Source organism: Ixodes scapularis, unplaced genomic scaffold (genome assembly GCF_016920785.2).
Source record: "Ixodes scapularis isolate PalLabHiFi unplaced genomic scaffold, ASM1692078v2 PGA_scaffold1__304_contigs__length_218370807, whole genome shotgun sequence".
Classification (NCBI taxonomy): Eukaryota; Metazoa; Arthropoda; class Arachnida; order Ixodida; family Ixodidae; genus Ixodes; species Ixodes scapularis.
The window spans coordinates 16,082,463-16,101,110 of record NW_024609846.1 but is presented as its reverse complement, the minus strand read 5'-3'; the positions used below and the strand labels follow the sequence as shown (position 1 = coordinate 16,101,110).

Here is an 18,648-nt window from a genome sequence, read left to right as displayed (position 1 = left end):
TCTTCAGAAATTCGAATGTGACCAACCGGAAGCCGGAAATAATACCCTGGTGGTGGTCGCGAGAAACAAACCTGAGAACTGCATTGGAGTAACTCTCAATGGCTGAAAATATGGTACACGTGATGTTTCAATCACGTTCATTTAAAATGATGGTGGAAGAGTGCGACTAGCGGAATGATCGACATGATCCGTACGCCAAGCGCCCACGGCCGGGAATCTGCCGTCCGAACGTCCGTGCAAAACAGAGTTGCGCGGTGCATTCGTTTCTTACATCTTTCTGCATGATCATGATCAAAACAACAAGTGCGCCCTATTTTCAACCACGAAGAGTTACTATACTTCACTCTTACGCGTTTATTAAAACCATATACGAACATAGACTTTTGATCAGAACTGTTTGCCGCTACCACCGCTACGGGATTCTTTTCGGCTTCTGGTTGGTCAAGAGAGGATGCCAAGCCCTCTTTCCGACTCTGCCGCACGCCCTGACTCTGCCCGCGCCTCCCATTGACCAAACTCTCTCAATACACGGCTCTGGGTCGCGGCAGAGCAGTGTATAGAATTGAGTTTGGTCAATGGGAGGCGTGGGCAGAGCCAGGGCATGCTCCTGACACCGAAGAGGGCTTGGCATGCTTTCATGACCAACCCGAAGCCGAAAAGAATCCTCTAGCGGTGGTACCGAGAAACAATTCTGATCCAAAGGTATATGTCCCTAAACGGTTTTATTAAGGGCGTCAGAGTAAAGTATCTTAACTGTTCGTGGTTGAAAATAGGGTGCACGTGATGTTTCGATCATGATCATGCAGAAAGATGTAAGAAACGAATGCGCCGCACAACTCTGTTTTGCTCGGACAGAGTGTGACCGCTCGGACGGCAGATTCCCGGCCCTCGGCGCTTGGCGTAAGGATTATGTCGATCGTAACGCTAGTCGCACTCTTCCACCATCATTTGGGATGAGGGTGATTGAAACATCACGTGTACCATACTTTCAGTCACCGAGAATTACTCTGATGGACTTATCAGGTTTCTTTCTCGCGACCACCGCCAGTGTATTATTTCCGGCTACTGGTTGGTCAAATTCGAATTTCTGAAGACGCCCTGGAACACGCCCAGCCCGCTTTCGGCCAATAGTCGAAGACGTCAGCGCTAGTTTGCGTTGATAGGCTCCCTGCCATCTGCTCGGGATGGGCGAGTCCTGACGTCAGCGCTCGCTCGGACGTGTGCCAGATGTCAAGAGCTTATAAAAAAACAGAGGCCCACTCGCGAGAGGCTTTTAGTATCTGCATAACTGTACGTAACTGTAGCCAGAGGTTTTTCTCATTCATCGATAGCTTAGATATAATAAAAAACCTTCTTTAAACACCCAAAAACGAAAGCGGCGTGTTATCGTCTTTTGGGTAGGGAATATGAGCTCACACCAACTCGGTGTCATGCTTCTTGTCAGCACATTTTTCGGTAAGTAAACATTACCTCTCACGATCAATGACCAAAACACTCTAATTCCTCAAAAATATAAACGGAATCTAGAATTGCGAAAAGGTAAGAAATCATTGCCCGGGGGCCTTAGTTCATAAACTTTGAGCAAAATGTACCTAGAATATTTTTTTGAGTAATTAAACCTCCCCCAAAGTCAGAAAGATTCAGAATGTTCCGCCGATAATTCAAGGGTCTCTTTCGATGAGTCACTTGCTAATATCTACAACATGCAAAGTACAATCGCTATCCGGTAATCCCTAACTCACAAGACTGAAAATATTACCTTTTGCTAGATTTTACATTTAGCCCCAACCCAGCCAACACTACGACCCGATGGATCGAGGCGTGCAGCGCCAAATGTGCATTGTCATGGCTCTCGTTGTTTTTGTCTGTTTGAAATCACCGGCGCAAACAAATCACGCAAAAAAGTAAGCGCAGGACGCGCCCCATTTACCGTACGTGATTTATTTAGACGCTGAAGATCGAAGCGCTGGCGTTACGGAATGAGAAATCTGCTTCGAGCACGACGGATGTTCTGGAAGACAAGGTTTGCGGCAAATGTGCGGTTTTGAAAAGAAAAGAAAAACAAACAAACAAACATTACGCGTAGTTTTAGCACAGAACTAAGATTAAAGCGAAAAGGTCTAAGGGTTGATCCTTTCATACTTGTGCTTGCCCTTCGACATTTGAGTTCGCAACAAACTTCCGTGTTGTTCAATAAAATGTGTACGCTCAGACCTGAAGTTGGCTGCCTAGCAAATGCTTAGCTGCGAAATTACAGGATACACATTTGTGTATCCTGTACTGAGATCCTCCACCTGCTCCACCTGCAGTACAGAGTAAAGAAAAAGGCGGAGAAAATTAAAAAAAAAAGAAAAATTCTTTCGACATTTATATACAAACGCAGAAAGACATAATTTTAAACGTATATTTGTTATGAGTTTCCCCTTCTTCGCTTTAATTCGTATATTCTGCACGTTGCTCATTAAGTGAAAGTGCAGTTTGAGTATCAGTCGAAAATCTGACATCAACTTCTCGGATAACCGTTAGCGTTAATTTTAATGCAAAGTTCCTTCTCGTATACAGATACTGCGATGAACAAAACGACTGAATTGCTACATACATGTAAAATTAGTGAGGAATGTCAGATATAAAAATAATATTTGTAATGTTTCCCTCATCAATACCGTTAGGCGCGAAAATCACGGAATGGTATGTAGTGTTCTTATTTTAATCATTAAGTGATCTGAAATTCAAAGACATTGGGCAAACCTGTTTTATATTTTAAGTGGGACCAGTAGTTAATTTAAATATTAACCCAATTACTCGTTACCATTTTATCGTTAATTATATGAATACGCTGTTGCGTTGACGACCATGCATATTTCTAAAAAAAGTATAAAAACTAATCTCTACGAAATTACTGTGAGAGGGCAGGCGAGCTTCTGTATTCACCACTGCCCTAGACTTCCCATAGACGCAAAGCTAGGCGACTTTGTCTCTACTACGGTGGTGTGTACTAACTGTTTCAACGCGAGCACCGGCTTTCGGTGGTATTTCGTCTACATTCGAACAGTTCATTGAAATTTTTAAAAAGCGAAAAATAAAAGACGTGCCCACAACCACATGAAAACGAGAGGTGAAATAAAATAACATGAAATAACCAAAGCAATAAGAAACTGCAATGTCAATCACAAACACCGAAGAATTGCGCGTAAACACGCTCTGCGTTTATGACTTTATCCGTAGTATCAATATAAATAAAGCATTTTTTTCTGGCGATAACACGGAGGTCGACTGAGCACGTAGACAATTAAAAGGAGGGGCAACCTTGAGAATGATTTGCGCGTTTCTCGGGTTATAGAAGCCACTCCTCTGTGCAATCATATCCGAACGGTTTATGAAGCGGGCCTGCCCACAGACAATGAGACAGCAGGTGCCATGCCTACATCAAGTTTTAATTATTTCATAATTATTCCAGGACTTCTTCGCCTACATTCTCTAATTCTGTTTTATAATTGAGATCCGTGGGAAGTGAACTAAACTTATGGCAGCTAGGTTTCCCAGGGGAAGTCGTTTGTGTAGGTGGTGAAGGGCTCCTAGAGGGATCACCGCAGAATTAGATTTTTACTCAGAAAGATCTAAGCGAAGGGACCATATTTTCGTTAATATTAAAAAAAAATATATATATAACTTCATCACTTGCTTCTCAGCTTGTCAACGATTTGCAAAAATAGTTAGTTTACATCTCGAAATTGGTTCGTGTTCTATTCAAGACAATGCATATTGAAAGTAATTTGAGTGCAGCTCAAAATGCGTTGCGAGTTTGTATCCTGTCCAACTCGGATTTGTGACGCCCGAGTTTCACCAGAGCAACAAACAATGACAGGCCTCAATTTAGAGTCTTTCGCTATTTGACAGGCTTTGTAGAATGGATGTGGCTATGCTCAAACACGAGCACCATGCACGCGAGGGTGTCTTTGGAAGGCTTGCATTCACTCGTGCTTACTTCGCGAGCACCGAACGACTAAACGCCTGCCAAAGGTACCACCGTTAGCATCCTATCTGTGTTTGAGACTTGTCGCTCTCTTTTGTTTCTGTTTTTCGCTCTAGTGGGACTCGGGCATAAGTGAGTCGTACAACGCTCTTACGTTAATTTGAACAGAATCACAGCTCTGAAACAGTGTGCTCATTTGTACCACATTTATTTATTGTGGCCTTTGTTATGGGGCTTCTAAAAACAAAAGGCTGAAATGAAAAGAAAATATATTTAGAGTGCCTAGATGGGCACGTATTACAAAGTAATGTTTCCACGAAGAAAATAGCGTACTTAGAAAGGTCTCAGGAATAGAATACGCACTTGATAACACAGTGTGACCAACCTCTTTTTGTCCACATCTACACTTCCTTACAGGGCTACAGGGCCTTTGAAAAGAAAAAGAAAATGTTTAACAGTCTGGTTCGTACACGCGTGACAACAAATAAAATTTATGAAAAAATTATTTTAGAGCCATATTGACGGAGAATGATTTATTTGAAATTCTGCGCGCGAAGTCCATGACGTCACGGGTAATTCCGGAATGACCATCTCGGTCATGAAGGCGAAGCCGATCCACCTCTCCTCCACGTGCCCCAAATGCCGCGAGAAAAAAAAAGTGGAAAGGAGGTGACTGCCGACACAACCGCACCTAGCGCCGTCAATATTACTCTAAAATATCTTTTTTCGCGTAAAATAATTTTTTGACTCGCGTGTCTCCTCCAATCTGTTAATTTGTTTCTTTCTTTTCAGGGGCTTTTTAAAATGTTCTGCTATGAGATAATAATTAATGGTGACACCGCGACCAAAATCTTTCTCTACTGTAATTTGTTCTTCGTTTATTTCAGAAACCTGTAACTTGCTTAAGATTTTTCTGAAGAAAATAATCTGATTCATGATTTATCGCTTTTATCTTTGCTTATTTGTTATATCTCTGCAAACCGCACCTAGATACGTAAATTTTATAATATAAATATATGTAACAGGAAGCACTTCATCAAAATGTGACTATAGTTCTCAAGAAAGGGATGTCAACCTTTTGGGTGAGTCTCGTGATATTGTTCGGAATTATTTCGTTTAGTCGACGTTGAATCATTTGATTATTCCTGTACAGCTGAATTTCTTTGCAAGCAGTGTAAGTGAAGTGATCCACCTCAGCCCAACAAACTTTTACAAACTATTTTTAAGTAATATTAATAATAATTGAAACCGCTTTGATCTCCTCATATAAACACGCTTATCTTCTACTTGCCATTTACAGCAGGTGTATACTCCAGACACACAGACAACGAGAAAGATGATTTAAAGAAGATATGTGGACGACGAGGAGTGCCGGATACCGTTTCTGAGCGAATTATTAATGGTACCGAGGCGACTCCGGGCTTTTGGCCGTGGATGGTGGCGCTGTATACTGCAGACGACAAATTCGTTTGTGGTGGCGTTCTAATAAGCCGCCAGTTTGTTTTAACTGCTGCTCATTGCTACTGGTATGTATACATTTACTCCATATCCTTTTTCTCCAAAACAAGGATTAAGTTTCGAGTGCCTCCGTTGAGTTCCGGGATTTGACATTGAATTACGTGTGTTTATAAAAGTCGAACTGTTCATGAGGTATGTTAATGTCAATAACCGTTAGCGGGAACATAAGTGCGCGTGTTCTCGGGCACTACCAGAACACCCTACCAGTCCATCATGCACACTAAGCATCATGACACCGTTGTTGGTGTAAATGGCTTGTCCTATAACTAACACCCTTAATGGTTTAGCAAAACACCCTAAGAAAAGGGCATTATTCCTAACACCCCTAGAGGACGGCGTTATTCCACTGTACACCTTTTTATTAGGGTGTTACGACTGCGCAGTACGCCCTTTAGGTTAGGTGTACCACCGCCAGAAATGAAAGTAAAAAAGAGGCGCGATGACCGACGCCCATAAAATAGGGTGTAATAACCCAAAAGAGTGCACGAAGGAATGTGCGCAAATGAGGTGAAACATGCTGGTTCACTTTTTGTTTTTCAATCAAGGTTCTTTCAGGTTTTACTAAAATCTTTATATACGATTGCAAGCAGGTAATTTGGCCGCAGTCATGAATTTGTTTGTGCGGCCAAGTGCGTGCAATTACAAGCTTGTCAAAGGGAAAACCTAAGTTCACGCGCACGTCATGAAACTTGGCGTAGGCGAGACTGAAAGAAATAGTTCCCTTTTATCCTCGCAACTTCACCACGACCAAGATACTTCTGAACCAGTGGCGCGCGTCCGTGCGTGTAAGGTCATGAGCATTCCAACCGGATATCGTTTCATAACCCCTTTAAATTCTACAACCGAAGGCCCTAGTTAAATCTCCATCTTTACTTTTCTTGTGGCATTTATCCTTTCTAACACTGGTGACGTAAGCCAAACTGACAGGCTTGCACACACGGAACAAACGAGAGTTGCTTGGGACGCAAGCGGCAGTTCACGCTTGTAAACAGTAAAATGGTCTATTGAGACGGAAGCAGGACTACTATCGCAAGCATGCTTGCAGAGTACTTACAAATAAAACTGCGGTCTCATGTAATCCGTGATAGATGGATAATCCGATTCGGGCGGCACAGAACAATCCACAAACAGAATGCTGAGGATGAAGGCGGTCGTTCACAATCAACGGAAGCCTCGCGGCCGCCGATGAGCAGCTCTTTGTCGAAACGCGTCGAACAAGCACAGCACAATAATTCCATGGACTCGAACAAAATAAACGACCAATACCGAAAAGTTGGCATGGATGTATTCTGGCCGTTCACGACGAAAACTCACGGCCGCGACTGCAACGCACGAAAAAAAGGAGAACACTGACCGACGCTTTTTAGAAACCGGACCTACGTTGCCCACAACTCACCATAGCTTGGCATACGGGAAAGACTACCCACTAGCCCATCACCCCACTAGCCCATCAGCGCGTTAGAGCGAGTTACGTGACAAAGTTTTGTCCAAGCGTTTTTGTCCTACGGAGAGCAGTCACGGGTTTCGCACCACCCCTCTGATTTGCTACAAGCGGCACTCGCACTCGCTCACAGTCACACGAAGACTCAAAATAAGGTGTGGAGGCTTATAGGAGGACCAGGTCAAAGGGGGTTGGACAAAGCAGCTAACCTCCCTACGCTTCTTTGTATTGCCACCTGCACTGCCCATGGGGAGGTCGCGAAATCAGACTCGTAAGGACTTGCTTTGCGTAGTTCAACATTGAGCGTCTCAAACTGCCACACATGTGCTCTGGTGCGAACCGCGAGATCACAAAATAAATACAAAAAACAAATTTAAGCGCCGTCGAAGTACAGGTCGCAACGAAGACGCTGAGAGCATGAACAATAAGAGACGCGGTTTCACGCGTACCAAAAGAAGAACCGAGAAAAAAAAACAAAAAAAACGTCGGGAGGCTAGATATTTTGGTGTCGCCACCCAGAGATAAGAGTTGCGTACCCTAGCTGTGTTCTCATGAATCCGGAAAATTCGATTGTCTTGCGACCTCGTTTCTTCATAGCTACACACAATAATAATATCTCAGTGAAGGTGCCAAATGTAGTGCGAGGCCCAGTCAGGTGGGTTTGTAATGCCCGAAATTAGGGCGCCACAGTTTGTTCAAGGCTTCAGCGCAGAAGGTATTTATCAAGTTAAAACTAAACATATTTCGGTTTGCTTAATCTTGTTTTTTTTTTTTTTTTTAACATCGGATTTTAGGCAATCAGGAAATAAAAATACCTCGCCGGCAGAGCAGATTCACGCAGGACATTCTTGACACTCATGCGTCAGGATGGCGCCTGCGGGGCCCATGCCATCTTTCGCAGATATTGGCTGGACCAAAATGGTATCGAAACAATCCTTCCGATTTGATTCCATATCGGCGCAATACTGCGTACTGCCTGTATTACAATATTCCTAACGAGCGTGTTGCTAAGATGTACTAGATAACAGAAAGTATAAAACAGAGAGAGGATGAACTCTTCTGTGTTTCGTCCTCTCTCTGTTTTATACTTTCTGCTATCTACTGCCTGGATTCTATATTTAAATGTCGTATTTCAGTTTTTTGCGAGCGAAGATGCTTTTATTTTTAAAATCAAAGTTGAACTGATGAAATTGATGCACAGTCGACACGTAATTTGCGGCTCTTGTCGGACGGAGATTTCAATCGGAGTTGCAAAAACTATTCTCTAGCACTTCCGAATTATACGCGACTTCGTGTGGTGATTAATTACACTCGATGTTTGTACCACCGTACATCAGCAATAGTTTCATCAAAGCAATAAACGTGAACGGCTGTGAAATCATGGGTGTATTCGAGAGCATCGCCATTACGCCCCTTTTCCACCGTGTAGATGAAGGGCGTCAAATTCGCCCTTACAGCCTTTTTACACGATTTCAGACACTATCGCTATAAGTGGGGCGTAAAAAGGGCGTGTAAGGGAAGTAAAACATCAGCACACCCTTTTTACACGCCCCGTTATTCAGAAATCATGTAAAAATGGTGTAAAAAGGGTGATTTTCTTAACTTACACCTTGCTTACACCATTCTTAGATGATTATGGGTGCTACGATGTTTAGTGTGTGGAACTGCAGACTGTCCCAATAACTACATTCTAGCCTTGCCGTGCCGAATGCTCTGATAGCGTCTCATGACAAGCGTTCCCCTGTACCCGGTAACTGCAATTAAGACCGTACACAGACGAGGCAGACAAGATGTGGGGCTGCGATTACCTAATCCTTTACAGAACACTTCTCAATTTTAATGTCTGTAAAAACTAAAAAATAACCCGTTTTCGTAACTGCACTCTTAAGCCAATATATAATTGGATAAGTGGTCACTCTTTCTTTTAAAATGAAGTGGCAGTTGTTGTCGTGTATATGTCGCAACTTTATAGAAGTAGCACCCCCTTTAAACGGTCGTTTTCAGAGAAAATATAAAATATAAATCGCACCCCACTCCCCCCCCCCTCCATAAACGGACTGTTTTACTAAAAAAGTTGGTGCATATCTAAGTTGCACTTTAATTTGTGTACCCTAACTCGCGACCTTGGCGTCTCGCCCCAGGTAATGACAGGGCGCATACGCAGAGCTCTACTTCGCGCGAATCCGGTTTCTGCGCTGGCGTGGTGCCAACACCTCGTGCGGCAACTGCGGCTGTGCCCACACTTGGTCGGGGCTTGTTTGCAAGGGGCTCGTTGGCCTATAGGGTCACTCCACGCCAGACGGTCCAGGCCTAAATTTGAACCTCACGGATCGGTTTAAAATAAGAAAATAGACTTGTATGTGCTACTGGTAGGATTTTGTATTTTCGGAGTTTATTTTTCCTGAACTTCGGAGGGTGTTTTTTGCCGTTTATTTGTAGCCAAAAATTCGGAGTTTACCGAAGTTTATTTTTGATTTATTTCCATTTCTCTAAAAGTCACAATTTAATTTCGCGGTGATTCCCATTAAACATAAATAAATACCCAAGTAATATTTGGGTGTGAACGTATGCTAGGTAAAAAAATAAAAAAATAAACAAAACACTCTGGTATGAAATAATACCTAAGAGTTAAAAACAGCGCGAATACACGAGGACTAGACGAAGTAGTAACACGAACGCAGTGCTGACTTACACATGAGTTTATTGACCGCAATATGGCAATATATATTTCCGTTTTCACGAACAAAGGAAAAGAAACTTAAGGAAGACTTTTGCCCACTGGATGCCATCACCGACAAAAAAAAATAAAAAGACGCTATTTCACAGCAGTACAGAGCACTTGTTAAAAAAACAAGCCAGAGAACTAAAAAATTCTTTGCCAGATAGGGCCACAGATGGACCGCTTACACGTGCAGCGTCTAACCTCGCTATCTCAACAGCCTCCAGATTTTACACGAGTAAGCTGGTCCCTGCGGCGCTTAACAACCTCACACCGTTCAAAGTCGGATACGCAACCACAGTCGCGGCAATGAAGGCCCACATGACCAGACATGGTTGGGGAGACACTGTAAGCGCGCTCTCATAACCTGTGATTGAGACAGCGTCTGGTGCTTGCCACACGTTAGAGGGAGAGAATAAACCACCCCCTCAGAACACGCGACGAAGCGATCCCGATGCCTCATGTTGCAAGCCTCTTTCGAAGAGGGGTTAACAGCTCCGCACAACCTGGACAACTTGTCCGGAGAATAAAACGTCGACTTTGCACCTGCCCGCAATGCGTTTTAGGTTGTGGGCCAAGCCGTGAATAAAGGAAATGAGAACGAACTTCCTTCTTTCCCTTTCATCTGTTGACCTCTTCTTCACTTGTCACTGCCATTGATATCTTTGAGCAGAGACTCGGCGACCGCTGTTAACACGTGGGAGGGGAATCCAGGAACTGAGAGGTGTTCAGTTTTCCTGTCACAGCTATGTTGGATTTTGGGATAACAATACCTCCGCAGCGCATAAGTATAGCAAGTCCTCGCAATTGGCCGCTTAACAATGTTTGAGTGAGCGGACTCGAAGGGCAACAGCGGCTTTCCAGCACGCGGTTCATAGCCCCCACAAACATGTCCTGGACAAATAGTTAAAATCAAATCCAAGAATCGGATACATCCTGCCTCATGCACCTCATGAGTCAAAACAAGTGGCGAAAGACAATCACTAAAAATGCCTTAAACTTGAGCCATTGCCGAAAGAAAGGACAAGGCATCGGCATCTAACAAAAGGAGAAAATCGTCTATACATACCGGAAGACATTTGCCACCTAATATATTCTCAGCTGAATTTAGCGCTCGTGCCATGGCTCTTACTGATTCGTAGAACGACAAGAGTTGCACACAAGTGTTGCTTTGATAAACCTCGATGCCTTAAAAGCAATAAACTACTGGAAGTCGTTACTGACAAGCTCGCATTCATCCCACCCTATATTCCATCAACCTACCTCGTGGCCGACCATGGTGAAGTGGTAAAGTATGTAAAAGAGAAATTTCAACTGCCCTTTTTGCCCATTTTGGGCAATCTCTATTGTGCACGGGAATCAATGTTACAAAAGCACCTCCCCTCCCCCACCTCTCCTTCCTCTAAAACAAAGATATGATGCCCCAAACTAAAAACCAAAACAGTGGCTTTTGACGCGACCTAAAAGTACAATGACATGTTATCCTGAATGAACCTTGACGATATAATCCGAAAAACTGCTGTTTACAATGGTCCGAGATTAGCAAGTTGACTGCGGTGGCCTTTTCCCAGGACCATTGACCATATGTGCTGATCAAGCCTAATTGTAAAATACGTTTTTATTTTGCGTAGGGGCACTGGCATACTTATGTTTGGTGTTTACCGTAAAGAAATCCGAATTGACCTAAAATTTACTGGCGGGAGGTTTTCGTAATTTTTCGGATTTATCCTAAAGCTCAGAACTCTAGTTGATATTGGCGATGTAAACATATCCTTTCCAAGATATTTTGCCACATTTCATTTTATGACACTTTGAATGTTATGAAAAAAAGGCCCAAACGGAGTAAAAGCCGTATTTGTTTACAGAAAGCTTCAAACGAGAGTGCAAAATAAATACCGCGTTAGTAAGTCTATATATTCTACTAAATTATCCAGCGTGTTTTGTCACGCAAATTTCAAGTGTTCTTACGGAAGCGGGTTCGTTCAAAACGGCCCAAAATGTTGATATTCACCTGTTATATTAAACAACACGCCAATATGTCAAAACAAAACTCATCTGTGCTCGTAGTAAGGAAAGCAAGGCATAATTTAAAAGAGTATGTTCATATATTACTTCTTACTGTTTATTTATTTATTTATTTATTTACTTATTTATTTCAATACCTTCAAAGACACACGGCATTACAGAAGGGAGTGGGGGAAAACAAAAGCACAAAAAATAGAATTCAAGACATATTAGTTAACATAATAGTTTTCAATGGCAGACTTGAATGCAGGAGCGCCTGTGACTGTGGCGATGGAAGTGGGCAGGTGGTTCCAGTCATTAGTAGTTCTTGTGATAAAAAAATCAAAAAAGAGGTTCGTACGACTGAAAGGAACGTTGACTTTATGGTGATGATCATTTCGATGGGATACATACGATGGTTCAGAAAAAAGCTCTTCACACAGATGATGGTTGTGATGAAAAATTGTGGGAGATAACGACAAACGAGATTATTTTTTACGCAATGAAAGATTCGGAAGATGTAAAGTTAGTTTCATAGATGATACACTGGAAAAACGCGAGATATTAGACAAAATAAAACGTGCGCCACGATTTTGTACGGATTTAATTTGGTGAATTAGAAATAATTAGGTTAATTAATTAATTAATATTTAATTAATAATTAAATATTTAATTAATAATAATTTCTAAATAAATGCAAAAAAGTGAACATGTAGAAAAAAACTCATTTACAAAAAATAGAAATCATATGGTGGGTCTAAAGATTTATCATCAAGTGTAACAGACGCTTTATACACGCGCCAGATTACAGCCCCCATTGCTGACCTTTCCTTGTCTTAACGAGATTCCGGGTCACTGAAACCGTCGTTGACAAGCCTCCACAAGGGCGCATTCTAGGAGAAGGACACAGTAGAATATAAAATGTCATTTACCTCACCTGCTATTGCAATGATGAAGTGAAGTAAATGGATTAAGGGGAAAGAAAAAGTGAAAGACGTTTACAAATTTCTGTAATTCGGAATTAAAGCGCAGCTCTTGAGGAGGAGGAGGGAAGGGTACGCCCCTCCTTTTCGTCCACGCCCTCTCCTTCTCCTACCCTCCTCTCCTTCATAACTCCCCCTTCCGTCCTCCTGTGCTGCTCGTCCTCTTCATGTCTCCTCTTTTTCTCCTCCTCTCATCCTCCCCCTCTCCCCTTCTCCTCCTCCTCTCCTTTTTCCTCCTTCACCTCCGTACCCTACCCTCCTCCTACAGTTCCCCGCTAAATCTGTTTGGAAAATAAAAGCCAAAGACATTAACACCAATTCAATTTCCCGCTAAATTTAGCGAGACAGTGAGGCCGACGGCGACGGCGACGCCGACAGCGATGGCACTTAAAGCGGAAACGGGCGCCTATGAGCTGCGTTCTTGCATTGAAGGTAGGTTACGGCGGTGCTCATGAACAGCTGCTGGAAATTGTCTATAAATAGCCAAAAATTCACGCAACAAACGAACAAATATAGCAAAAAAAAATTAAAAGCGATTTTTTTTAATATACTGTCCTGCTAGAATTGAATATATTGAAAATCGTCAGTTTTCAAAATGAAAACAAAAAAAAAAAATGGTTCGTCTAAAAGTTTATTTGAGCCTAATGTAGACTGAAACTCGGAGTACGAACGAGCAAAGTTTGAATGAAATATTATCTTCTAAAAGCGGTAATATATATATATATATATATATAACTTAGAAGAAAAAAACCTTACTGACAACAGCAACAACGGACGATTTAATCTTCGACGTTTCGGCCGGAGTCCGGCCTTTGTCTGACGAAGGCCGGACTCCGGCCGAAGCGTCGAAGATTAAATCGTCCGTTGTTGCTGTTTTCAGTAAGGGTTTTTTCTTCTCAGCTAAATACCCACGCGTTCGGCCTCCCGCCACCATGCCCGTGGTATATATATATATATATATATATATATATATATATATATATATATATATATATATATATATATGTATATATATATATACTTTTTTAATACTGCCCCAGTGCAACCCCATTGCGCCTAGTCTCTCAAAGGCCTTTAGTCATAAGAAGCATTACTCAAAAGGGTCTTCTTGAACAAAAAATATGTTTAATAAAATAAACTTGGATTGAGCGCGTTGGTAATAAATTCAAAAATATACGAAAGAGTCAGACGAAGAGGACGGACAGGACAAACATCTTTCGGACAAACATCGAAAGATGTTTGTCCTATTCGTCCTCTTCGTCTGACTCTTTCGTATATTTTTGAATTTAATAAAATCTCTCTGAAAACGAAATGCAACACTAATGCTCGAGAGCTTTTCTTTTGCCCAATTTCAGATGAATCAAATATTAATATAAAAATAACTATTTAATTTTGATAAAAGTATAGGAGGATAAGGTAAAAGGCGTCTAGAGAAGCCCCATCCCCTTCAGGGTTGGCTCTGTTATTATGCTTATTAAACGAACAAAGATATATCGAGAATGGTCTAAAGCATAACTTGAGACTCCTGGGCAAGACAGTACCCGTTTCCAAGGATGAACGAAAGCTTCCTGAAAACCCCGTTAACACAAAATAACGGAGAGGGTGTGAAATGGTACATAAGAAACGCAGACGGCTGCATTGCTACCTGATATCGCCATCTCCTTTCTACATCTGACTCGATGGTCACGGACAAGCTAAAAACGGCAGGGAGGAGCTTCCGTTGTGCCACCTCCAGCTTCCTAGCCCAGATGCGCGTAGGCGTCACGTGCACCTCGACCACGCGTGCCAAAGCACGGCGGAGGTAGGGTGTTTGAAAGGAAACGCCCTACTGTTTTCATTACGTCAGTTACGATAGGGCTGTCCGCCTCTACAGGGTGTCACAAAAAGAAATTACACTTTCTTTTTTACCGCAAACATAAACTAGGCATCGCCGAATGCTCAAGAGGTCGCTACCAGATGCTAAAGTTTCAGTGCGATCCGATATCTTAATCAAAAGTTATAAGTGATTTTCTGAAAATTTCAGTGGGAAAATGGCGGCCGACGGATTTTTGAATACATGGGGCTCTATGAGCAGCAGAAACCGAGAACGGGAGAAATAGGCTCCATTTTCCCATCGAAAGTTTCAGAAAATCACTTATAACTTTTGAATAAGGTATCGAATCAAGCTGAAACTTTGGCATCTGGTTGTGACCTCGAGCGCTACCTTTGGGCGGAACATGTGCGTTCGGCGATGCCTAGTTTTTTTCGAAGAAAAGAAGAATATGTAATTTCTTTTTTGCGGTACCCTGTAGTTTCGCCGCGCATTCACAGCGCGACTCCTCCTCCTGGCGAGGCGCGCCGAAACAAGTTAATTAAGGGCACGCTGAGCAGACGACGCGGGAGTCTGGTGCTCTTCTCGTGCTGGCCTGGCGCTTCGTAATGTATACCGAAGGCAAAAGGGCAGGGGTGTATTGGGTATTGCTGCGTGCAGTGTTGTGCCACAGCGTCGTATTAAACAAAAATATGTGTTTGCCCAAAACTGTTATTCGTTTCCTGGGAAGCGATTCAAGAGTGATCGCCAGGAGCATGAATCGCGAGCTGTGTTGCGGAATGGGCAGCCCCATTCCATTCCAATTTCATTCCGGGGAATTAAGAGTTTTCGATAATTCCATTCCTTTCAACTCCTCGGAATCGGGACACTGGGCCCATCCCCACTCCTGGAATGGCTGAATCGTTCCATTCCATTTCTCTAATTCCTAAACGTTAAAAGTGTCACTTGACAGCTGCATTACGTTGCAGGGTTGGGCATAAATATTCAAAAATGTATTTGGAAATGCAAATACTGGGATAGATGAAAATAGCTGCTAAGGCACTGATACTCAAGTCTCAAAATATATCTGTAAAAATGTATCGCGATACGTATCGGAATTACGTTTTAAAAAGGAGGCAGAAAGTCTTTGCAAATGCAAATACAAGAATACATTTTAGGGAGGGCAGAAATATAAATACTGATAATGCAATACACTTTTCAAATTTTTCAGACAAAAACTGAGATGAGACCAGGGATGGGCAAAATACATGCAAATATGTATCGAAATACACATACAAAATACTTCGTCAAAAACGTATTTAATTACGAATCTAATTACATTTCCAAAAGAGCATTTAAGTACAAGATACAAATACAACCAAATGTATTTGCACTCCTCCAAATAATTTTCCAAGTACATTCCTCAAAATTTGCGTCAGCGGCTTTAGGGCACCTGCAACGGGTTTCTGGGTATCTCATTTTAATTCTGCATCGCACACTCGGGAGTTAGTGTGCGAGGCTCTAGTAACGTAATAGAAATATAGTCACAAAAAAATGTAATCAGCTTGAACGTAATAGGTGAAAAAAGTACAGAGCTTCAAGCAGCTTTTTTTGTCGATTACATTTTGGTATAGACCAGCAAGGAACCGAGACGACCAAGACGCGCAGCACTAGCTAGAGAATTTTTTATTGTGTCAACTCGCACCAGTTACCAAACATCTCGACGACCCGCGCCTTTAGAATGTTCCAGGCAAAAATATGGATGGAAATCAGGCTGGAAAGCATCAGAAGTTGTCACAGGCACTTATTTAGCCAGTCTGCGTGTGAACGTCGATTTCTTCACTATTCTTGCCCTGGACAAGCACCGTAATCACAAAGTCACAAAACGCTTGTGCTTGATTGAGAGACACTGCTTTCAGTGCAGAACGTAGTTTTCTTCCTGCTCTGGACAGTGCCATTAAAATAAAGATGAGGAGAAAAAAAAAAGCCCCATGGCCGAATAAAGGATGGAAACTGTATCTTACAACTACGTGCATAAAAACAAGAATTGTAACTTTGGCAATAACATTTATTTAACGTAATAGAGGCAAGTGCAACATTAAAGAGGAGATCTTTTCAGTACAGTGTAATTTTGGTGGGTGCTAATCTGTGAAGTTTCGACTAGTACGACTTCAGCGGCAGAAGCTTTTCGAACAACATGTCGCTAAGACGACCCCTGTTGGTGCACAGAATAATGCTGCCAAGGGAAAATACGCTCTCTACGGGGGCAGGCGAACATAAGTTCGTATTGTACCTTAGAAAGACGCGCTTCACAGCAGGGACACGTCTTAGGATGAGCAAAATGAGTCGTGACAATAAATTTGAGGGATGTATTTTCGCCCACAAAATTGTATTTATTACAATTGTATTTGAATACCCACGTTTTAGTATATAAATACACACGTCAAATACATTACCCAATTTGTAATTGAATACAAATGCAAAATACACGAAATATTTGAAATACGTATTTCAAATACTTGAATTTGAAATACTGCCCATCCCTGGATGAGACTAAGTTTAAAGTGCAACTTCTGTTTTTTCGGTGCCGAAACTACTTTTCCGCAGGCTTGGCACTTCGCCTTGAAGGTAGTGGTTCCGGACGAAGAGTCCTCAATGGGTTTAAGAAACGTTCCATCAAGGATTGACCGCGGTCCCTTCCCTGGCATCCTGTCTGACTGACCAGTGATGCGAAAGGCTTCGACCTCTAAATAAATTCCATCAAAACATCACCACTTCCCTGTCCAATAAGGACATCCCCTGTCAGCACTGATCACATGACGTTTCGGTGGGATGAACATTCTTGAATCTGTAGGTGTTGCCTTGAACATAAAACTTTACCCACGCTGCGGTATGAAAGGACAAAACGTACTTTCGTTGTAGGTGACCTCGTTGAAGACCATGCAGGTAGTTGCACTTGGAATTTTCGAGAAAAGTGGACCACCTGAAGCATCCTGAAGCACATGTCTTATCTTCCGTTACGGTTGAAAAATTGATACGGTGGCATCCCTGTTGTCACGGTCCTTCCTGCCGACTCTCCGCCTCCAACACATGAATAGCAGTCTTCAAGTTTCGCTTAGCATCATTCAAACAGAGAGCTCGCGGATTGCGACCTGAGATGGCCGGCACAGGTGCGAGCTCTTCCAGAAACAGCGCGCTCGAGACGAGTCGCAGGTGTACAAACTCTGGGTCCACACAGCGAGGCCACGTCTGGCCTCCTTCCTTGGTGTGGGATCACCAGAGCAGCGGGTCACGTTCACGTCGGCGTGCCCTTGAGCCGTGAAATATTACAGGCGCAGACGCATTCGGATACGTGTTGAACTTCACTGGTGAAAGGCACCGCCGCCGCCCCCCCCCCCCCCCCCCTCCCCCCTGCTTTTACGCTTGTTTTTTGTATTGCATTTGTTTTTGAGTATAAGTCTGTTAGGGCCTTACGCGGGTACGCAGTTTCCTGCTCGTTTTATTTCTGAACAACCGACTCCCTGACTGGCTCGGTATAGCTGAACGTAAAAAAAAAAAAAATGTAAAGAACCCGGCCCCATTCCATTCCCATTCCATTTCGGCCAGAAGGCATCTAATTCCATTCCCACTGCATTCCCCTCAACGTTGCCGCCATTCCATTCCCATTCCATTCCGGGGCCGCGAAAATGCGGAATGATTCCGGAATCATTCCAACTCCGGAGTGGCAACTCCGCAACACTGGCGGACGGCAGGGTGGATTATTGTTTCCCTAGCGTGTCGCCTGCTTCAGTAGTGCCTCTACGATTGTTTACCTTGGCTGCTGACAATAGAAATGTGAATGTTTAGTTACCATTTTTCAGCAACTTAAACCTTGAGACCCAATCTCTCTCTGCTTACTTGCGAATTTAATCTTGTTGCAAGATGCTTATATGAGAAAGCGAGTGACAAAAGACGCAACAGGTAAAATGAGTCAGATAATCGTATTGTGCACTAATTTGATCGAATATTTGGGAAAGAAATTCATGTTGACGGCTAAACGGGAGGGGAGCAGGCGAGGAGGAGGGATGGGTACGGATGAGGGGCATAACCCCCTCTCCGTACCTTCTCCTCCTCCGCCTCGAGAGCTGCGCTCTTATTTGGCGTTACAGGAGATTGTAAACCTCTTTTATTTTTTTTTTTTACTGTTAACATCCTCTTCCTGCTTGTATTTCTGTTTTAAAT

The 18,648-nt window shown here is 42.8% G+C and overlaps 1 protein-coding gene across 1 annotated transcript in view; it reads left to right on the top strand.

The window, feature by feature from the left end:
* The first annotated feature begins 1,406 nt into the window (after window positions 1–1,406).
* Window positions 1,407–18,648, top strand: part of LOC115328057 (enteropeptidase-like) — a 32,625-nt gene continuing 15,383 nt past the window's right edge. Inside the window, exons 1-2 of the mRNA XM_029989135.2 lie at window positions 1,407–1,455; window positions 5,274–5,499. Of these exons, the coding sequence (XP_029844995.2) occupies window positions 1,407–1,455; window positions 5,274–5,499 (275 nt within the window). The remainder of the gene's footprint in view (window positions 1,456–5,273; window positions 5,500–18,648) is intronic.